Here is a 23,335-nt window from a genome sequence, read left to right as displayed (position 1 = left end):
TGTCTAGTCTCCTTTATGGCTCTAATCTGATCGTGGTCGTGGGGTGGTAGATGTCTAGTCTCCTTTACGGCTCTAATCTGATTGTGGTAGTGGGGTGGTAGATGTCTAGTCTCCTTTATGGCTCCAATCTGATAGTGGTAGATGTCTTGACTCTTTTATGGCTCTAATCTGATAGTGGTAGTGGGGTGGTTGATGTCTAGTCTCCTTTATGGCTCTAATCTGATAGTGGGGTGGTTGATGTCTAGTCTCCTTTATGGCTCTAATCTGATAGTGGTAGTGGGGTGGTAGATGATTCCTTTATGGCTCTAATATGATAGTGGGAGATGTCTAGTCTCCTTTATGTCTCTAATCTGATAGTGGGGTGGTAGATGTCTAGTCTCCATTATGGCTCTAATCTGATAGTGGTAGTGGGGTGGTAGATGTCTAGTCTCCTGTATGGCTCTAATCTGATAGTGGTAGATGTCTAGTCTCCCTTATGGCTCTAATCTGGTAGTGTTAGTGGGGTGGTAGATGTCTAGTCTCCTTTATGTCTCTAATCTGATAGTGGTAGGTGTCTAGTCTCCTTTATGGCTCTAATCTGATAGTGGTAGTGGGGTGGTAGATGTCTAGTCTCCCTTATGGCTCTAATCTGATAGTGGGGTGGTAGATGGCTAGTCTCCTTTATGACTCTAATCTGAATAGTGGTAGGTGTCTAGTCTCCCTTATGGCTATAATCTGATAGTGGTAGTGGGGTGGTAGATGTCTAGTCTCCTTTATGGCTCTAATCTGATAGAGGTAGTGGGGTGGTAGATGTCTAGTCTCCCTTATGGCTCTAATCTGATAGTGGGGTGGTAGATGGCTAGTCTCCTTTATGTCTCTAATCTGATAGTGGTAGGTTACTAGTCTCCCTTATGGCTCTAACCTGATAGTGTCAGTGGGGTGGTTGATGCCTTGTCTCCTTTATGGCTCTAATCTGATAGTGGTAGTGGGGAGGTAGATGTCTAGTCTCCATTTTGGCACTAATCTGATAGTGTTAGTGGGGTGGTAGATGTCTGGTCTCCTTTATGGCTCTAATCTGATAGTGGTAGATGTCTAGTCTCCCTTATGGCTCTAATCTGATAGTGGTAGATGTCTTTTCTCCTTTATGGCTCTAATCTGATAGTGGGGTGGAGAGGTTGAGTCTACCTTATGGCTCTAATCTGAAAGTGGTTGTGGGGTGGTAGATGTCTAGTCTCCATTATGGCTCTAATCTGATAGTGGTAGCGGGGTGGTAGATGTCTAGTCTCCATTATGGCTCTAATCTGATAGTGGGGTTGTAGATGGCTAGTCTCCTTTTTGGCTCTAATCTGATAGTGGTAGTGGGGTGGTAGATGTCTTGTCTCCTTTATGACTCTAATCTGATAGTAGTAGATGTCTACTCTCCCTTCTGGCTCTAATCTGATAGTGGTAGATGTCTAGTCTCCATTATGGCTCTAATCTGATAGTGGTAGTGGGGTGGTAGATGACTCCTTTATGGCTCTAATCTGATAGTGGGAGATGTCTAGTGTCCTTTATGGCTCTACTCTGATAGTGGGGTGGTAGATGTCTAGTCTCCATTATGGCTCTAATCTGATAGTGGGGTTGTAGATGGCTAGTCTCATTTGTGACTCTAATCTGATAGTGGTAGTGGGGTGGTAGATGTCTAGTCTCCATTATGGCTCTAATCTGATAGTGGGGTGGTTGATGTCTGGTCTCCTTTATGGCTTAAATCTGATAGTGGTAGTGGGGTGGTAGATGTCTGGTCTCCTTTATGGCTCTAATCTGATAGTGGTAGATGTCTAGTCTCCTTTATGGCTCTAATCTGATAGTGGGGTGGTAGATGTCTAGTCTCCTTTATGGCTCTAATCTGATAGTGGGGTGGTAGATGTCTAGTCTCCTTTATGGCTCTAATCTGATAGTGGGGTGGTAGATGTCTCCTTTATGGCTGTAATCTGATAGTGGTAGTGGGGTGGTAGATGTCTAGTCTCCTTTATGGCTCTAATCTGATAGTGGTAGTGGGGTGGTTGATGTCTAGTCTCCTTTATGGCTCTAATCTGATAGTGGTCGTGGGGTGGTAGATGACTCCTTTATGGCTCTAATCTGATAGTGGGAGATGTCTAGTGTCCTTTATGGCTCTAATCTGATAGGGGGGTGGTAGATGTCTAGTCTCCATTATGGCTCTAATCTGATAGTGGTAGTGGGGTGGTAGATGTCTAGTCTCCTGTATGGCTCTAATCTGATAGTGGTAGTGGGGAGGTAGATGTCTAGTCTCCATTTTGGCTCTAATCTGATAGTGTTAGTGGGGTGGTAGATGTCTAGTCTCCTTTATGGCTCTAATCTGATAGTGGTAGTGGGGAGGTAGATGTCTAGTCTCCTTTATGGCTCTAATCTGATAGTGGTAGATGTCTAGTCTCCCTTATGGCTCTAATCTGGTAGTGGTAGTTGGGTGGTAGATGTCTAGTCTCCTTTATGTCTCTAATCTGATAGTGGTAGGTGTCTAGTCTCCCTTATGGCTATAATCTGATAGTGATAGTGGGGTGTTAGATGTCTAGTCTCCTTTATGGCTCTAATCTGATAGTGGTAGTGGGGTGGTAGGTGTCTAGTCTCCCTTATGGCTATAATCTGATAGTGGTAGTGGGGTGTTAGATGTCTAGTCTCCTTTATGGCTCTAATCTGATAGTGGTAGTGGGGAGGTAGGTGTCTAGTCTCCCTTATGGCTCTGATCTGATAGTGGGGTGGTAGATGTCTAGTCTCCTTTATGGCTCTAATCTGATAGTGATAGATGTCTAGTCTCCCTTATGGCTCTAATCTGATAGTGGTAGATGTCTTTTCTCCTTTATGGCTCTAATCTGATAGTGGGGTGGAGAGGTTGAGTCTCCTTTATGGCTCTAATGTGGTAGTGGGGTGGTAGATGTCTCGTTTATGGCTCTAATCTGATAGTGGTAATGGGGTGGTAGATGTCTCCTTTATGGCTGTAATCTGATAGTGGTAGTGGGGTGGTAGATGTCTAGTCTCCTTTATGGCTCTAATCTGATAGTGGGGTAGAGAGGTTGAGTCTACTTTATGGCTCTAATCTGAAAGTGGTAGTGGGGTGGTAGATGTCTAGTCTCCCTTATGGCTCTAATCTGATAGTGGTAGATGTATTTTCTCCTTTATGGCTCTAATCTGATAGTGGTAGATGTCTTGACTCTTTTATGGCTCTAATCTGATAGTGGTAGTGGGGTGGTAGATGTCTCCTTTATGGCTGTAATCTGATAGTGGTAGTGGGGTGGTAGATGTCTAGTCTCCTTTATGGCTCTAATCTGATAGTGGTAGTGGGGTGGTTGATGTCTAGTCTCCCTTATGGCTCTAATCTGATAGTGGTAGATGTCTTTTCTCCTTTATGGCTCTAATCTGATAGTGGTAGTGGGGTTGTAGATGACTCCTTTATGGCTCTAATCTGATAGTGGGAGATGTCTAGTGTCCTTTATGGCTCTATCTGATAAGGGGGGTGGTAGATGTCTAGTCTCCATTATGGCTCTAATCTGATAGTGGTAGTGGGGTGGTAGATGTCTAGTCTCCCTTATGGCTCTAATCTGATAGTGGTAGATGTCTTTTCTCCTTTATGGCTCTAATCTGATAGTGGTAGTGGGGTGGTAGATGTCTCCTTTATGGCTGTAATCTGATAGTGGTAGTGGGGTGGTAGATGTCTCCTTTATGGCTGTAATCTGATAGTGGTAGTGGGGTGGTAGATGTCTAGTCTCCTTTATGGCTCTAATCTGATAGTGGTAGTGGGGTGGTTGATGTCTAGTCTCCTTTATGGCTCTAATCTGATAGTGGTAGTGGGGTGGTAGATGATTCCTTTATGGCTCTAATATGATAGTGGGAGATGTCTAGTCTCCTTTATGTCTATAATCTGATAGTGGGGTGGTAGATGTCTTGTCTCCTTTATGGCTCTAATCTGATAGTGGTAGTGGGGTGGTTGATGTCTAGTCTCCTTTATGGCTCTAATCTGATAGTGGTAGTGGGGTGGTAGATGATTCCTTTATGGCTCTAATATGATAGTGGGAGATGTCTAGTCTCCTTTATGTCTATAATCTGATAGTGGGGTGGTAGATGTCTAGTCTCCTTTATGGCTCTAATCTGATAGTGGTAGTGGGGTTGTAGATGACTCCTTTATGGCTCTAATCTGATAGTGGGAGATGTCTAGTGTCCTTTATGGCTCTATCTGATAAGGGGGTGGTAGATGTCTAGTCTCCATTATGGCTCTAATCTGATAGTGGTAGTGGGGTGGTAGATGTCTAGTCTCCTGTATGGCTCTAATCTGATAGTGGTAGTGGGGAGGTAGATGTCTAGTCTCCATTTTGGCTCTAATCTGATAGTGTTAGTGGGGTGGTAGATGTCTAGTCTCCTTTATGGCTCTAATCTTATAGTGGTAGTGGGGTGGTTGATGTCTAGTCTCATTTATGGCTCTGATCTGATAGTGGGGTGGTAGATGTCTAGTCTCCTTTATGGCTCTAATCTGATAGTGGTAGTGGGGAGGTAGATGTGTGGTCTCCTTTATGGCTCTAATCTGATAGTGGTAGTGGGGTGGTAGATGTGTGGTCTCCTTTATGGCTCTAATCTGATAGTGGGGTGGTAGATGTCTAGTCTCCTTTATGGCTCTAATCTGATAGTGGTAGTGGGGTGGTAGATGTGTGGTCTCCTTTATGGCTCTAATCTGATAGTGGTAGTGGGGTGGTAGATGTCCAGTCTCCATTCTGGCTCTAATCTGATAGTGTTAGTGGGGTGGTAGATGTCTAGCCTCCTTTATGACTCTAATCTGATAGTGGGGTGGTAGATGTCTAGTCTCCTTTATGGCTCTAATCTGATAGTGGGGTGGTAGATGTCTAGTCTCCTTTATGGCTCTAATATGATAGTGGGAGATGTCTAGCCTCCTTTATGTCTCTAATCTGATAGTGGGGTGGTAGATGTCTTGTCTCCTTTATGGCTCTAATCTGATAGTGGTAGTGGGGTGGTAGATGACTCCTTTATGGCTCTAATCTGATAGTGGGAGATGTCTAGTGTCCTTTATGGCTCTAATCTGATAGGGGGGTGGTAGATGTCTAGTCTCCATTATGGCTCTAATCTGATAGTGGTAGTGGGGTGGTAGATGTCTAGTCTCCTGTATGGCTCTAATCTGATAGTGGTAGTGGGGAGGTAGATGTCTAGTCTCCATTTTGGCTCTAATCTGATAGTGTTAGTGGGGTGGTAGATGTCTAGTCTCCTTTATGGCTCTAATCTTATAGTGGTAGTGGGGTGGTTGATGTCTAGTCTCCTTTATGGCTCTAATCTGATAGTGGTAGATGTCTAGTCACCATTATGTCTCTAATCTGATAGTGGTCGTGGGGTGGTAGATGTCTGGTCTACTTTATGGCTCTAATCTGATAGTGGTAGTGGTGTGGTAGATATCTAGTCTCCATTATGTCTCTAATCTGATAGTGGTAGATGTCTAGTCTCCAGTGTGGCTCTAATCTGATAGTGGTAGTGGGGTGGTAGATGACTCCTTTATTGCTCTAATCTGATAGTGGTTGTGGGGGTGGTAGATGTCTAGTCTCCATTATGGCTCTAATCTGATAGTGGTAGCGGGGTGGTAGATGTCTCTTCTCCTTTATGGCTTTAATCTGATAGTGGTAGATGTCTAGTCTCCATTATGGCTCTAATATGATAGTGGGGTGGTTGATGTCTGGTCTCCTTTATGCCTTAAATCTGATAGTGGTAGTGGGGTGGTAGATGTCTGGTCTCCTTTATGGCTCTAATCTGATAGTGGTAGTCGGGTGGTAGATGTATTTTCTCCTTTATGGCTCTAATCTGATAGTGGTAGTGGGGTGGTAGATGTGTGGTCTCCTTTATGGCTCTAATCTGAAAGTGGTAGATGTCTCCATTATGGCTCTTATCTGATAGTGGTAGTGTGGTGGTAGATGTCTCGTCTCCATTATGGCTCTAATCTGATAGTGTTAGTGGGGTGGTAGATGTCTAGTCTCCTTTATGGCTCTTATCTGATATTGGGTGGTAGATGTCTAGTCTCCTTTATGGCTCAAATCTGATAGTGGTAGATGTCTAGTCACCATTATGGCTCTAATATGATAGTGGTAGTGGGGTGGTAGATGTCTAGTCTCCTTTATGGCTCTAATCTGATAGTGGTAGATGTCTAGTCACCATTATGGCTCTAATATGATAGTGGTAGTGGGGTGGTAGATGTCTCATCTTCTTTATGGCTCTAATCTGATAGTGGTAGTGGGGTGGTAGATGTCTAGTCTCCTTTATGGCTCTAATCTGATAGTGGTAGATGTCTAGTCACCATTATGGCTCTAATCTGATAGTGGTAGTGGGGTGGTAGATGTCTCATCTTCTTTATGGCTCTAATCTGATAGTGGTAGATGTCTCCTTTATGGCTCTAATCTGATAGTGGTAGTGGGGTGGTAGATGTATAGTCTCCTTTATGGGTCTAATCTGATAGTGGTAGATGTCTAGTCACCATAATGGCTCTAATCTGATAATGGTAGTGGGGTGGTAGTTCTCTAATCTCCCTTATGGCTCTAATCTGAAAGTGGTAGATGTCTAGTCTCCATTATGGCGCTAATCTGATAGTGGTAGATGTCTAGTCACCATTATGGCTCTAATCTGATAGTGTTAGTGGGGTGGTGGATATCTAGTCTCCTTTATGGCTCTAATCTGATAGTGGTTGTGGGGTGGTAGATGTCTAGTCTCCATTATGGCTCTAATCTGATAGTGGTAGCGGGGTGGTAGATGTCTCTTCTCCTTTATGGCTTTAATCTGATAGTGGTAGATTTCTAGTCTCCATTATGGCTCTAATCTGATAGTGGTAGTCGGGTGGTAGATGTATTTTCTCCTTTATGGCTCTAATCTGATAGTGGTAGTGGGGTGGTAGATGTGTGGTCTCCTTTATGGCTCTAATCTGAAAGTGGTAGATGTCTGGTCTCCTTTATGGCTCTTATCTGATAGTGGGTGGTAGATGTCCAGTCTCCTTTATGGCTCTAATCTGATAGTGGTAGTGGGGTGGTAGATGTGTGGTCTCCTTTATGGCTCTAATCTGAAAGTGGTAGATGTCTGGTCTCCATTATGGCTCTAATCTGATAGTGGTAGTCGGGTGGTAGATGTCTAGTCTCCTTTATGGCTCTAATCTGATAGTGGTAGTGGGGTGGTAGATGTCTAGTCTCCAGTATGTCTCTAATCTGATAGTGGTAGATATCTAGTCTCCCTTGTGGCTCTATTCTGATAGTGGTAGTGGGGTGGTAGATGTCTCATCTTCTTTATGTCTCTAATCTGATAGTGGTAGCAGGGTGGTAGATGTCTAGTCTCCATTATGTCTCTAATCTGATAGTGGTAGATATTTAGTCTCCCTTATGGCTCTATTCTGATAGTGGTAGTGGGGTGGTAGATGTCTAGTCTCCTTTATGGCTCTAATCTGATAGTGGTAGTGGGGTGGTTGATGTCTAGTCTCCTTTATGGCTCTAATCTGATAGTGGTAGATGTCTAGTCTCCATTCTGGCTGTAATCTGATAGTGGTAGTCGGGTGGTAGATGTATTTTCTCCTTTATGGCTCTAATCTGATAGTGGTAGTGGGGTGGTAGATGTGTGGTCTCCTTTATGGCTCTAATCTGAAAGTGGTAGATGTCTGGTCTCCTTTATGGCTCTAATCTGATAGTGGTAGATGTCTAGTCTCCATTCTGGCTGTAATCTGATAGTGGTAGTCGGGTGGTAGATGTATTTTCTCCTTTATGGCTCTAATCTGATAGTGGGCGATGTCTAATGTCCTTTATGGCTCTAATCTGATAGTGGTAGTGGGGTGGTAGATGTGTGGTCTCCTTTATGGCTCTAATCTGAAAGTGGTTGATGTCTAGTCTCCATTATGTCTCTAATCTGATAGTGGTAGATATCTAGTCTCCCTTGTGGCTCTAATATGATAGTGGAAGTGGGGTGGTAGATGTCTAGTCTCCTTTATGGCTCTAATCTGATAGTGGGGTGGTAGATGTCTAGTCTCCTTTATGGCTCTAATCTGATTAGTGGTAGCTGGGTGGTAGATGTCTAGTCTCCAGTATGTCTCTAATCTGATAGTGGTAGATATCTAGTCTCCCTTGTGGCTCTATTCTGATAGTGGTAGTGGGGTGGTAGATGTCTAGTCTCCAGTATGTCTCTAATCTGATAGTGGTAGATATCTAGTCTCCCTTGTGGCTCTATTCTGATAGTGGTAGTGGGGTGGTAGATGTCTCATCTTCTTTATGTCTCTAATCTGATAGTGGTAGCAGGGTGGTAGATGTCTAGTCTCCAGTATGTCTCTAATCTGATAGTGGTAGATATTTAGTCTCCCTTATGGCTCTATTCTGATAATGGTAGTGGGGTGGTAGATGTCTAGTCTCCAGTATGTCTCTAATCTGATAGTGGTAGTGGGGTGGTGGATGTCTCATCTTCTTTATGGCTCTAATCTGATAGTGGTAGTGGGGTGGTAGATGTATAGTCTCCTTTATGGCTCTAATCTGATAGTGGCCGTGGGGTGGTAGATATCTTGTCTCCATTATGTCTCTAATCTGATAGTGGTAGATGTCTAGTCTCCATTGTGGCTCTAATCTGATAGTGGTAGTGGGGTGTTAGATGTCTGGTCTCCTTTATGGCTCTAATCTGATAGTGGTAGTGGTGTGGTAGATATCTAGTCTCCATTATGTCTCTAATCTGATAGTGGTAGATGTCTAGTCTCCATTGTGGCTCTAATCTGATAGTGGTAGTGGGGTGGTAGATGACTCCTTTATTGCTCTAATCTGATAGTGGAAGTGGGGTGGTAGATGTCTAGTCTCCATTATGGCTCTAATCTGATAGTGGTAGTGGGGTGGTAGATGTGTGGTCTCCGTTATGGCTCTAATCTGAAAGTGGTAGATGTCTAGTCTCCATTATTGCTCTAATCTGATAGTGGTAGTGGGGTGGTAGATGTCTAGTCTCCATTATGGCTCTAATGTGGTAGTGGGGTGGTAGATGTCTAGTCTCCATTATGGCTCTAATCTGATAGTGGTAGTGGGGTGGTAGATGTCTAGTCTCCTTTATGGCTCTAATCTGATAGTGGTAGATATCTAGTCTCCCTTGTGGCTCTAATCTGATAGTGGTAGTGGGGTGGTAGATGTCTCATCTTCTTTATGTCTCTAATCTGATAGTGGGTGGTAGATGTCTAGTCTCCTTTATGGCTCTAATCTGATAGTGGAAGTGGGGTGGTAGATGTCTAGTCTCCTTTATGGCTCTAATCTGATAGTGGTAGTGGGGTGGTAGATGTCTAGTCTCCTTTATGGCTCTAATCTGATAGTGTTAGTGGGGTGGTAGATGTCTAGTCTCCTTTATGGCTCTTATCTGATAGTGGGTGGTAGATGTCTAGTCTCCTTTATGGCTCTAATCTGATAGTGGTAGTGGGGTGGTAGATGTCTAGTCTCCTTTATGGCTCTTATCTGATAGTGGGTGGTAGATGTCTAGTCTCCTTTATGGCTCTAATCTGATAGTGGTAGTGGGGTGGTTGATGTCTAGTCTCCTTTATGGCTCTAATCTGAAAGTGGTAGATGTCTAGTCTCCAGTGTGGCTCTAATCTGATAGTGGTAGCGGGGTGGTAGATGTGTGGTCTCCTTTATGGCTCTAATCTGAAAGTGGTAGATGTCTAGTCTCCATTATTGCTCTAATCTGATAGTGGTAGTGGGGTGGTAGATGTCTAGTCTCCATTATGGCTCTAATATGATAGTGGTCGTGCGGTGGTAGATGTCTGGTCTACTTTATGGCTCTAATCTGATAGTGGTAGATGTCTAGTCTCCAGTGTGGCTCTAATCTGATAGTGGTAGTGGGGTGGTAGATGACTCCTTTATTGCTCTAATCTGATAGTGGTTGTGGGGTGGTAGATGTCTAGTCTCCATTATGGCTCTAATCTGATAGTGGTAGCGGGGTGGTAGATGTCTCTTCTCCTTTATGGCTTTAATCTGATAGTGGTAGATGTCTAGTCTCCATTATGGCTCTAATCTGATAGTGGTAGCGGGGTGGTAGATGTCTCTTCTCCTTTATGGCTTTAATCTGATAGTGGTAGATGTCTAGTCTCCATTATGGCTCTAATCTGATAGTGGTAGTGGGGTGGTAGATGTCTAGTCTCCTTTATCGCTCTAATCTGATAGTGGGGGTGGTAGATGTCTAGTCTCCTTTATGGCTCTAATCTGATAGTGGAAGTGGGGTGGTAGATGTCTGGTCTCCTTTATGTCTCTAATCTGATATTGGTAGATGTCTAGTCTCCATTATTGCTCTAATCTGATAGTGGTAGTCGGGTGGTAGATGTCTAGTCTCCTTTATGGCTCTTATCTGATAGTGGGGTGGTTGATGTCTGGTCTCCTTTATGCCTTAAATCTGATAGTGGTAGTGGGGTGGTAGATGTGTGGTCTCCTTTATGGCTCAAATCTGATAGTGGTAGATGTACAGTCACCATTATGGCTCTAATCTGGTAGTGGTGTGGTAGATGTCTAGTCTCCTTTATGGCTCTAATCTGATAGTGGTAGATGTATAGTCACCATTATGGCTCTAATCTGATAGTGGTCGTGGGGTGGTAGATGTCTGGTCCCTTTAGGGCTCTAATCTGATAGTGGTAGTGGTGTGGTAGATATCTAGTCTCCATTGTGGCTCTAATCTGATAGTGGTAGTGGGGTGGTAGATGACTCCTTTATTGCTCTAATCTGATAGTGGTTGTGGGGTGGTAGATGTCTAGTCTCCATTATTGCTCTAATCTGATAGTGGTAGTGGGGTGGTAGATGTGTGGTCTCCTTTATGGCTCTAATCTGAAAGTGGTAGATGTCTAGTCTCCATTATTGCTCTAATCTGATAGTGGTAGTGGGGTGGTAGATGTCTAGTCTCCTTTATCGCTCTAATCTGATAGTGGGGTGGTAGATGTCTAGTCTCCTTTATGGCTCTAATCTGATAGTGGTAGTGGGGTGGTAGATGTCTAGTCTCCTTTATGGCTCTAATCTGATAGTGGTAGATATCTAGTCTCCCTTGTGGCTCTAATCTGATAGTGGTAGATGTCTCCATTATGGCTCTTATCTGATAGTGGTAGTGTGGTGGTAGATGTCTCGTCTCCATTATGGCTCTAATCTGATAGTGTTAGTGGGGTGGTAGATGTCTAGTCTCCTTTATGGCTCTAATCTGATAGTGGTAGAAGTATAGTCTCCTTTATGGCTCTAATCTGGTAGTGGGGTGGTAGTTGTCAATTTTCCTTTATGGCTCTAATCTGATAGTGGTAGGGGGGGTGGTCGATGTCTCGTCTCCTTTATGGCTCTAATCTGATAGTGGTAGTGGGGTGGTAGTTGTCTAGTCTCCTTTATGGCTCTAATCTGATTTTGGAAGATGTCTAGTCTCCATTATGTCTCTAATCTGATAGTGGTAGATATCTAGTCTCCCTTGTGGCTCTAATCTGATAGTGGTAGTGGGGTGGTAGATGTCTCATCTTCTTTATGTCTCTAATCTGATAGTGGTAGTGGGGTGGGAGATGTCTAGTCTCCTTTATGGCTCTAATCTGATAGTTGTAGATGTCTCCTTTATGGCTCTAATCTGATAGTGGTAGTGGGGTGGTAGATGTCTAGTCTCCTTTATGGCTCTAATCTGATAGTTGTAGATGTCTCCCTTAGGGCTCTAATCTGATAGTGGTAGTGGGGTGGTAGATATCTAGTCTCCATTATGTCTCTAATCTGATAGTGGTAGATATCTAGTCTCCCTTAGGGCTCTAATCTGATAGTGGTAGTGGGGTGGTAGATGTCTAGTCTCCTTTATGGCTCTAATCTGGTAGTGGTAGTGGGGTGGTAGATGTCTAGGCTCCTTTATGGCTCTAATCTGATAGTGGTCAATGTTTCCTTTATGGCTCTAATCTGATAGTGGTAGATGTCTAGTCTCCATTATGGCTCTAATCTGATAGTGGTAGATATCTAGTCTCCCTTATGGCTCTAATCTGATAGTGGTAGTGGGGTGGTAGATTTATAGTCTCCTTTATGGCTCTAATCTGATAGTGGTAGTGGGGTGGTAGATGTCTAGTCTCCATTATGTCTCTAATCTGATAGTGGTAGATATCTAGTCTCCCTTAGGGCTCTAATCTGATAGTGGTAGTGTGGTGGTAGATGTCTCGTCTCCATTATGGCTCTAATCTGATAGTGGTAGTGGGGTGGTAGATGTCTAGTCTCCCTCATGGCTCTAATCTGATAGTTGTAGATGTCTAGTCTCATTTATGGCTCTAATCTGATAGTGGTCGTGGGGTGGTAGATGTCTAGTCTCCTTTATGGCTCTAATCTGATAGTGGTTGTGGGGTGGTAGATGTCTCATCTTCTTTATGTCTCTAATCTGATAGTGGTAGTAGATATCTAGTCTCCCTTATGGCTCTAATCTGATAGTGGTAGTGGGGTGGAGAGGTTGAGTCTACTTTATGGCTCTATCTGATAGTGGTAGTGGGGTGGTCTCCTTTATGGCTCTAATCTGATAGTGGGGTGGTAGAAGTCTAGTCTCCTTTATGGCTCTAATCTGATAGTGGTAGTGGGGTGGTCGAGGTCTCGTCTCCTTTATGGCTCTAATCTGATAATGGTAGTGGGGTGGTAGTTGTCTAATTTCCCTTATGGCTCTAATCTGAAAGTGGTAGTGGGGTGGTAGATGTCTTGTCTCCTTTATGGCTCTTATCTGATAGTGGTAGTGGGGTGGTGGATGTCTTGTCTCCTTTATGGCTCGTATCTGATAATGGTAGTGGACTGGTAGATGTCTAGTCTCCTTTGTGGCTCTAATCTGATAGTGGGCTGGTAGATGTTTAGTCTCCTTTGTGGCTCTAATCTGATAGTGGTAGGGGGTGGAGAGGTTGAGTCTACTTTATGGCTCTAATCTATAGTGGGGTGGTAGATGTCTAGTCTCCTTTATGGCTCTAATCTGATAGTGGTAGTGGGGTGGTAGATGTCTCTTTTATGGCTCTAATCTGATAGTGGTAGGGGGTGGTAGATGTCTTGTCTCCTTTATGGCTCTAATCTGATAGTGGGAGATGTCTAGTGTCCTTTATGGCTCTAATCTGATAATGGTAGTGGGGTGGTAGATGTCTAGTCATCTTTATGGCTCTAATCTGATAGTGGTAGATGTCTAGTCTCCCTTATGGCTCTAATCTGATAGTGGTAGTGGGGTGGTAGATGTCTACTCTCCATTATGTCTCTAATCTGATAGTGGTAGATATCTAGTCTCCCTTGTGGCTCTAATCTGATAGTGGGGTGGTAGATGTCTAGTCACCATTATGGCGCTAATCTGATAGTGGTATTGGGGTGGTAGATGTCTAGTCTCCATTATGGCTCTAATCTGATAGTGGTAGATGTCTCATCTTCTTTATGGCTCTAATCTGATAGTGGTATTGGGGTGGTAGATGTCTAGTCTCCATTATGGCTCTAATCTGATAGTGGTAGATGTCTAGTCTCCTTTATGGCTCTAATCTGATAGTTGTAGTGGGGTGGTAGATATCTAGTCTCCCTTATGGCTCTAATCTGATAGTGGGGTGGTAGATGTCTAGTCTCCATTATCGCTCTAATCTGATAGTGGGGTGGTAGATGTCTCGTCTCCTTTATGGCTCTAATCTCAAAGTGGTAGTGGGGTGGTGGATGTCTACTCTCCTTTGTGGCTCTAATCTGATTTTGGAAGATGTCTGGTCTCCTTTGTGGCTCTAATCTGATAGTGGTAGGGGGTGGAGAGGTTGAGTCTACTTTATGGCTCTAATCTGATAGTGGGGTGGTAGATGTCTCCCTTACGGCTCTAATCTGATAGTGGGGTGGTAGATGTCTTGTCTCCCTTATGGCTCTAATCTGATAGTGGGTGGTAGATGGCTAGTCTCCTTTTTGGCTCTAATCTGATAGTGGTAGTGGGGTTGTCGATGTCTAGTCTCCATTATGGCTCTAATCTGGGAGTGGGGTGGTAGTTGTCTAGTTTCCTCTATGGCTCTAATCTGATAGTGGTCGTGGGGTGGTAGATGTCTAGTCTCCATTATGGATCTAATCTGATAGTGTTAGTGGGGTGGTATATGGCTAGTCTCCTTTGTGGCTCTAATCTGATAGTGGTAGTGGGCTGGTAGATGTCTAGTCTCCTTTATGGCTCTAATCTGATAGTGGTAGATGTGTAGTCTCCCTTATGGCTCTAATCTGATAGTGGTAGATGTTTAGTCTCCTTTATGGCTCTAATCTGATGGTGGTCGATGTCTCGTCTCCTTTATGGCTCTTATCTGATAGTGGGGTGGTAGATGGCTAGTCTCCTTTGTGGCTCTAATCTGATAGTGGTAGTGGGCTGGTAGATGTCTAGTCTCCTTTATGGCTCTAATGTGGTAGATGTGTAGTCTCCCTTATGGCTCTAATCTGATAGTGGTAGGGGGTGGAGAGGTTGAGTCTACTTAATGGCTCTAATATATAGTGGGGTGGTAGATGGCTAGTCTCCTTTGTGGCTCTAATCTGATAGTGGTAGTGGGGTGGTAGATGTCTAGTCTCCCTTATGGCCTCTAATCGAATAGTGGTCGATTGCTAGTCTCCTTTATGGCTCTAATCTGATGGTGGTCGATGTCTCGTCTCCTTTATGGCTCTTATCTGATAGTGGGGTGGTAGATGTCTCCTTTATGGCTCTAATCTGGTAGTGGGGTGGTAGTTGTCTAGTTTCCTTTATGGCTCTAATCTGATAGTGGTAGTGGGGTGGTCGATGTCTCGTCTCCTTTATGGCTCTTATCTGATAGTGGGGTGGTAGATGTCTCCTTTATGGCTCTAATCTGGTAGTGGGGTGGTAGTTGTCTAGTTTCCTTTATGGCTCTAATCTGATAGTGGTAGTGGGGTGGTCGATGTCTCGTCTCCTTTATGGCTCTTATCTGATAGTGGGGTGGTAGATGTCTCCTTTAAGGAGACATCTACCACCCCACTACCACTATCAGATTAGAGCCATAAAGGAGACTAGACATCTACCACCCCACTCCCAGATTAGAGCCATAAAGGAGACTAGACATCTACCACCCCACTCCCAGATTAGAGCCATAATGGAGACTACACCTACCACTATCAGATTAGAGCCATAAAGGAGACTACACATCTACCACTATCAGATTAGAGACATTAAGGAGACATCTACCACCCCACTACCACTATCAGATTAGAGCCATAATGTCTCTAATCTGATAGTGGTAGATGTGTAGTCTCCTTTATGGCTCTAATCTGATAGTGGTAGGTGTAGTCTCCATTATGGCTCTAATCTGGGAGTGGGGTGGTAGATGTCTAGTCTCCTTTATGGCTCTAATCTGGTAGTGGGGTGGTAGATGTCTAGTCTCCTTTATGGCTCTAATCTGATTTTGGAAGATGTCTTGTCTCCCTTATGGCTCTAATCGGATAGTGGTCGACGGCTAGTCTCCTTTATGGCTCTAATCTGATAGTTGTAGTGGGGTGGTAGATATCTAGTCTCCCTTATGGCTCTAATCTGATAGTGGGGTGGTAGATGTCTAGTCTCCATTATCGCTCTAATGTGGTAGTGGGGTGGTAGATGTCTCGTCTCCTTTATGGCTCTAATCTCAAAGTGGTAGTGGGGTGGTGGATGTCTACTCTCCTTTGTGGCTCTAATCTGATTTTGGAAGATGTCTGGTCTCCTTTATGGCTCTAATCTGATAGTGGTAGTGGGGTGGTAGATGTCTAGTCTCCCATATGGCTCTAATCTGATAGTGGTAGGGGGTGGAGAGGTTGAGTCTACTTTATGGCTCTAATCTGATAGTGGGGTGGTAGATGTCTCCCTTACGGCTCTAATCTGATAGTGGGGTGGTAGATGTCTTGTCTCCCTTATGGCTCTAATCTGATAGTGGGTGGTAGATGGCTAGTCTCCTTTTTGGCTCTAATCTGATAGTGGTAGTGGGGTTGTCGATGTCTCGTCTCCTTTATGGCTCTAATCTGAAAGTGGTAGTGGGGTGGTAGTTGTCTAGTCTCCTTTGTGGCTCTAATCTGATAGTGGTAGTGGGGTGGTAGATATCTATTCTCCCTTATGTCTATAATCTGATAGTGGTAGATGTCTAGTCTCCCTTATGGGTCTAATCTGATAGTGGTAGGGGGTGGAGAGGTCTCGTCTCCTTTATGGCTCTAATCTGAAAGTGGTAGTGGGGTGGTAGATGTCTAGTCTCCCGTATAGCTCTAATCTGGTAGTGGTAGGGGGTGGAGAGGTTGAGTCTACTTTATGGCTCTAAACTGATAGTGGGGTGGTAGATGGCTCCCTTATGGCTCTAATCTGATAGTGGTATAGTGGGGTGGTAGATGTCTAGTCTCCTTTATGGCTCTAATCTGATAGTGGTAGATGTCTAGTCTCCCTTATGGCTCTAATCTGATAGTGGTAGGGGGTGGAGAGGTTGAGTCTACTTTATGGCTCTAATCTATAGTGGGGTGGTAGATGGCTAGTCTCCTTTGTGGCTCTAATCTGATAGTGGTAGATGTCTTGTCTCCTTTATGGCTCTAATATGATGGTGGTAGTTGTCTAGTCTCCTTTATGGCTCTAATCTGATAGTGGTAGATGTCTTGTCTCCTTTATGGCTCTAATATGATGGTGGTAGATATCTAGTCTCAATTATGGCTCTAATCTGATAGTGGTAGATGTTTAGTCTCCTTTATGGCTCTAATCTGATAGTGGTAGTGGGGTGGTAGATATCTATTCTCCCTTATGTCTATAATCTGATAGTGGTAGATGTCTAGTCTCCCTTATGGGTCTAATCTGATAGTGGTAGATGGCTAGTCTCCTTTATGGCTCTAATCTGATAGTGGTAGATGTCTAGTCTCCCTTATGGCTCTAATCTGATAGTGGTAGATGTCTCGTCTCCATTATCTCTCTAATCTGATAGTGGTAGTGGGGTGGTAGATGTGTGGTCTCCTTTATGGCTCTAATCTGATAGTGGTCGTGGGGTGGTATATGGCTAGTCTCCTTTGTGGCTCTAATCTGATAGTGGTAGTAGGGTGGTAGATGTCTAGTCTCCCTTATGGCCTCTAATCGAATAGTGGTCGATGGCTAGTCTCCTTTATGGCTCTAATCTGATAGTGGTAGTGGGGGGGTCGATGTCTCGTCTCCTTTATGGCTCTAATCTGATAGTGGTAGTAGGGTGGTGGATGTCTAGTCTCCTTTATGGCTCTAATCTGATAGTGGTAGAAGTCTAGTCTCCTTTATGGCTCTAATCTGATAGTGGTAGGGGGTGGAGAGGTTGAGTCTACTTTATGGCTCTAATCTATAGAGGGGTGGTAGATGGCTAGTCTCCCTTATGGCTCTAATCCGATAGTGGTAGAAGTCTAGTCTCCATTATGGCTCTAATCTGATAGTGGTAGATGGCTAGTCTCCTTTATGGCTCTAATCTGATAGTGGTCGTGGGGTGGTAGAAGTCTAGTCTCCATTATGGCTCTAATCTGATAGTGGTTGTGGGGTGGTAGTTGTCTAGTCTCCTTTGTGGCTCTAATCTCATAGTGGTAGATCTATTGGCTCTAATATTATTTTGGAAGATTTCTGGTCTCCTTTATGGCTCTAATCTGATAGTGGTAGATGTCTATTCTCCTTTATGGCTCTAATCTGATAGTGGTAGGGGGTGGAGAGGTTGAGTCTACTTTATGGCTCTAATCTGATAGTGGGGTGGTAGATGGCTAGTCTCCTTTATGGCTCTAATCTGATAGTGGTAGTGGGGTGGTAGATGGCTAGTCTCTTTTGTGGCTCTAATCTGATAGTGGTAGGGGGTGGAGAGGTTGAGTCTACTTTATGGCTCTAATCTGATAGTGGGGTGGTAGATGTCTAGTCTCCTTCATGGCTCTAATCTGATAGTGGTAGATCTCTCCAGGAACAGGGTTGGAGTTAAAACCTACAGGAGGGTATTTCTCCAGGAACAGGGTTGGAGTTAAAACCTACAGGAGGGTATTTCTCCAGGAACAGGGTTGGAGTTAAAACCTACAGGAGGGTGTCTCTCCAATAACAAGGTTGGAGAGCCCTGCTCTACCGTGACCCTTCAGTCTTCCGATCATGCTCCGACTCCTAACCCTGTAGTCTTCAGATCATGCTCTGACTCCTAACCCTGTAGTCTTCAGATCATGCTCTGACTCCTAACCCTGTAGTCTTCAGATCATGCTCTGACTCCTAACCCTGTAGTCTTCAGATCATGCTCTGACTCCTAACCCTGTAGTCTTCAGATCATGCTCTGACTCCTAACCCTGTAGTCTTCAGATCATGCTCTGACTCCTAACCCTGTAGTCTTTATTCTGCATTAGGATCCCCATTAGCTGACACCATGACAACAGCTAGTCTACCAGGGGTTCATACACACAACAAGAGATATTAGACTATAGAGTTGGCATTAGAAGGCAGTCACCGTTGACAGCACGAGACAAGAGGAGACAACAAACAGTCAAATAACTGACGTCACACATTTACAATTACATTTCTTTGACCTCTAACCTCAGCAAAACCTGGAACAGAGGTCGTCTCAGCAGGAGGGGGGAGCTGCGGAGAGGAGGGAGAAAGGTCTCCCCACCGAACCACCAGACCCCAAGAAGAGGAAGTACAGCCCCCTGTAAGCACTGCTGTCTCACACACACACAGACAACACACAAACTTCCACACATAACACATGTTCTCTCCCACCACCTCTCCCTCTCACTTCCTCTCTCTCTCCTCTCCCTTTCACTTCACTTCCTCTCTCTCTCTCTCCCCCCCTCACTTCCTCCATCCCACTCCATCTCTCTGTAGTGATGGTACGGCTGGCAGTAGTCTAGGTGCCAGGATGCTGCAGGGAGGGGTGAAGAATGGCCTGCTGCTACGTAACATGCAAGTGGACTGACCTCTAGCCCCTGACTGTTAACCCGCTCCAGGGTGAAGTTTCCCCTAGGTCTGTACAGATCTTGGATCAGCTTCCCCTTCCCGAATCCTAATCTATTTTTATTATTTTTAATAAACACTTTTTACCCCTTTTTCGTGGTATTCATTTGGTAGTTTGTTTCGTCGCTGCAACTCCCGTACGGACTCTGGAGAGGCGAAGGTCGAGAGCCACGCGTCCTCCGAAACACGACCCTGCCAAGCCGCACTGCTTCTTGACACAATGCCCATTTAACCCGGAAGCCAGCCGCACCAATGTGTTAGAGGAAACACCGTGCGACCTGGTCAGTGTGCACTGCGCCCGGCCCGCCACAGGAGTCGCTAGAGCACGATGAGGACATCCCTGCAGGCCGAAACCTCCCCGAACCCGGACGACACTGGGCCAATTGTGCACCGCCTCATGGGCCTGCGACACAGCCTTGGATCGAACCCAGGTCTGTCGTGACGCCTTAGACCGTTGCACCACTCAGGAGGCACCCGAATCCTAACCATTTGTGGGAAAATCTATAGACAGACAGATACTAAAATCTGATCGCTGCAGAGGAGGCCGATATATGACATCAACGCTATAGGAGATCAATATGGAGCTGACCAACAGCGGCACGCCACGGACGATAGAAAGGACATTTTTGATAACCACTGGCATAAACGATTCTCAACAAATATGATATTATAATAAATTTTACAATAGAAATAGGCCTTTAATCTGTTACATTCACTGATAACATTGACTCTACACTAAGATATTTGATGTGGAAACAAGTCTGTGACTTGGCGAACGGTAGTCCTTAATAAGAGCATTTACCCGTGATGTGGTGGTCCCCAGAACGGAAAAGGTTGGGAACCACTGGTCTATACATCACCTTTTTTACATCACCTGGGCGTATGGTCACCACTCCAGTTCCCTGCAGCTAACCTGGGCGTATGGTCACCCGAGATGGCTTGAGCTGAGAAATTAGTTAAAGACTGCATTACAGAGAGAATCATGTGTTTTACTAGAGATAGCTTAGGAGTAGAACAATCCCCCATTGTCTCTAAATCATCCTTGCAACTGGGAAACTAAGCCAGGGTGAACGACAGGATGAACCCAGAGTGACTTATGATGGTCCTTGGTCTGCATGGGAGGGGTGGAACCAGCCATGACTAAGCATTCTTAGTGTCAGCTATATGAAGAACTCTGCATGTCTGTAAAGGTTAGGCTGCTCGGCCCAACAGTCAATACTGTGGGGTTGACTAGTCTAATTATTGCAATAACTAATCAATATTAAATAAAGATGATTGTTTGAAGAAATGACCAAGTCTGTCTCAGTATGAATTTCCACAACAATGCCTTTGATGCCCTACAGAGAGAAAAGACTGGCATTTCAGGCACCCTCTTCCCTATATAGGGCCCCGCTTTAGACCAGAGCCCTATGAAACCCTATTTCCTATTTAGGGCACTACTTTAGACCAGAGCCCTATTCCCTATATATAGGGCACTATGTATGGAATATGGTGCAGTTTGGGGCATAGACTGAGTGTCTGAAATGGTGCCTGTCTGACATTTCATTTATTTCACCAGGTAGGCGAGTTAAGAACACGTTCTAATTTACAACTGCGACCTGGCCAAGAAAAAGCAGTTCTTAACAGTTACACAGACAAATACACGAGGACGACAAACCACGTCTGCACTGCTACGCAGGGACCTGTCTGACATATGGGGTGGGATGGTAGGACAGGGACCGGTCTGTCATATGGGGTGGGATGGTAGGACAGGGACCGGTCTGACATATGGGGTGGGATGGTAGGACAGGGACCTGTCTGACATATGGGGTGGGATGGTAGGACAGGGATCTGTCTGACATGTGGGATGGTAGGACAGGGACCGGTCTGACATATGGGGTGGGATGGTAGGACAGGGACCGGTCTGACATATGGGGTGGGATGGTAGGACAGGGACCGGTCTGACATATGGGGTGGGATGGTAGGACAGGGACCTGTCTGACATATGGGGTGGGATGGTAGGACAGGGACCTGTCTGACATATGGGGTGGGATGGTAGGACAGGGATCGGTCTGACATATGGGGTGGGATGGTAGGACAGGGACCTGTCTGACATATGGGGTGGGATGGTAGGACAGGGACCTGTCTGACATATGGGGTGGGATGGTAGGACAGGGACCGGTCTGACATATGGGGTGGGATGGTAGGACAGGGATCTGTCTGACAAATGGGGTGGGATGGTAGGACAGGGGGTGGGATGGTAGGACAGGGATCTGTCTGACATATGGGGTGGGATGGTAGGACAGGGACCGGTCTGACATATGGGGTGGGATGGTAGGACAGGGACCTGTCTGACATATGGGGTGGGATGGTAGGACAGGGATCTGTCTGACATATGGGGTGGGATGGTAGGACAGGGATCTGTCTGGCAGGACAGGGATCTGTCTGGCAGGTGTAGGGTGGGACTGTAGGACAGGGATCTGTCTGACAGGTGGAGGGTGGGACGGTAGGACAGGGATCTGTCTGACAGGTGGAGGGTGGGATGGTAGGACATTGATCTGTCTGGCAGGTGGAGGGTGGGATGGTAGGACATTGATCTGTCTGGCAGGTGAAGGGTGGGATGGTAGGACAGGGATCTGTCTGACATGTGGGGTGGGATGGTAGGACAGGGATCTGTCTGACATGTGGGGTGGGATGGTAGGACAGGGATCTGTCTGACACGTGGGGTGGGATGGTAGGACAGGGATCTGTCTGACATGTGGGGTGGGATGGTAGGACAGGGATCTGTCTGGCAGGACAGGGATCTGTCTGGCAGGTGTAGGGTGGGACTGTAGGACAGGGATCTGTCTGGCAGGTGTAGGGTGGGACTGTAGGACAGGGATCTGTCTGACATGTGGAGGTTGGGATGGTAGGACAGGGATCTGTCTGGCAGGTGGAGGGTGGGATGGTAGGACAGGGATCTGTCTGGCAGGACAGGGATCTGTCTGGCAGGTGTAGGGTGGGACTGTAGGACAGGGATCTGTCTGGCAGGTGTAGGGTGGGAATGTAGGACAGGGATCTGTCTGACAGGTGGAGGGTGGGACGGTAGGACAGGGATCTGTCTGACAGGTGGAGGGTGGGACGGTAGGACAGGGATCTGTCTGACAGGTGGAGGGTGGGATGGTAGGACATTGATCTGTCTGGCAGGTGAAGGGTGGGATGGTAGGACAGGGATCTGTCTGACATGTGGGGTGGGATGGTAGGACAGGGATCTGTCTGACATGTGGGGTGGGATGGTAGGACAGGGATCTGTCTGGCAGGACAGGGATCTGTCTGGCAGGTGTAGGGTGGGACTGTAGGACAGGGATCTGTCTGGCAGGTGTAGGGTGGGACTGTAGGACAGGGATCTGTCTGACATGTGGAGGTTGGGATGGTAGGACAGGGATCTGTCTGGCAGGTGGAGGGTGGGATGGTAGGACAGGGATCTGTCTGGCAGGTGGAGGGTGGGATGGTAGGACAGGGATCTGTCTGACATGTGGGGTGGGATGGTAGGACAGGGATCTGTCTGACATGTGGTGGGATGGTAGGACAGGGATCTGTCTGGCAGGTGGAGGGTGGGATGGTAGGACATGGATCTGTCTGGCAGGTGTAGGGTGGTAGGACAGGGATCTGTCTGGCAGGTGGAGGGTGGGACGGTAGGACAGGGATCTGTCTGACATGTGTGGTGGGATGGTAGGACAGGGATCTGTCTGGCAGGTGGAGGGTGGGATGGTAGGACAGGGATCTGTCTGGCAGGTGGAGGGTGGGATGGCAGGACAGGGATCTGTCTGGCAGGTGTAGGGTGGGGTGGTAGGACAGGGATCTGTCTGGCAGGTGGAGGGTGGGATGGTAGGACAGGGATCTGTCTGGCAGGTGGAGGGTGGGATGGCAGGACAGGGATCTGTCTGGCAGGTGTAGGGTGGGGTGGTAGGACAGGGATCTGTCTGGCAGGTGGAGGGTGGGATGGTAGGACATGGATCTGTCTGGCAGGTGTAGGGTGGTAGGACAGGGATCTGTCTGACATGTGGGGTGGGATGGTAGGACAGGGATCTGTCTGGCAGGTGGGATGGTAGGACAGGGATCTGTCTGGCAGGTGGAGGGTGGGATGGTAGGACAGGGATCTGTCTGGCAGGTGGAGGGTGGGATGGCAGGACAGGGATCTGTCTGGCAGGTGTAGGGTGGGGTGGTAGGACAGGGATCTGTCTGGCAGGTGGAGGGTGGGATGGTAGGACAGGGATCTGTCTGGCAGGTGGAGGGTGGGATGGCAGGACAGGGATCTGTCTGGCAGGTGTAGGGTGGGGTGGTAGGACAGGGATCTGTCTGGCAGGTGGAGGGTGGGATGGTAGGACATGGATCTGTCTGGCAGGTGTAGGGTGGTAGGACAGGGATCTGTCTGGCAGGTGTAGGGTGGGACTGTAGGACAGGGATCTGTCTGGCAGGTGGGATG

At 46.3% G+C, this 23,335-nt stretch overlaps 1 protein-coding gene across 3 annotated transcripts in view; it reads left to right on the top strand.

Moving 5' to 3' along the window:
- rbm10 (RNA binding motif protein 10) overlaps positions 1-20,182 on the top strand; it is a 77,393-nt gene extending 57,211 nt beyond the window's left edge. For all 3 annotated transcript variants that reach the window (XM_031803877.1, XM_031803876.1, XM_031803878.1), the window contains 2 exons: positions 18,477-18,586; positions 18,763-20,182. In XM_031803877.1, coding sequence (XP_031659737.1) covers positions 18,477-18,586; positions 18,763-18,853 — 201 coding nt within the window. In that variant the 3' untranslated portion in view covers positions 18,854-20,182. The remainder of the gene's footprint in view (positions 1-18,476; positions 18,587-18,762) is intronic.
- The last annotated feature ends 3,153 nt before the right edge of the window (positions 20,183-23,335 follow it).

The sequence above is a fragment of the Oncorhynchus kisutch genome, linkage group LG24 (assembly GCF_002021735.2).
Source record: "Oncorhynchus kisutch isolate 150728-3 linkage group LG24, Okis_V2, whole genome shotgun sequence".
NCBI lineage: Eukaryota > Metazoa > Chordata > Actinopteri > Salmoniformes > Salmonidae > Oncorhynchus > Oncorhynchus kisutch.
The sequence above is the reverse complement of the archived record's forward strand: the minus strand, read 5'-3'. Positions and strand labels throughout refer to the sequence as shown.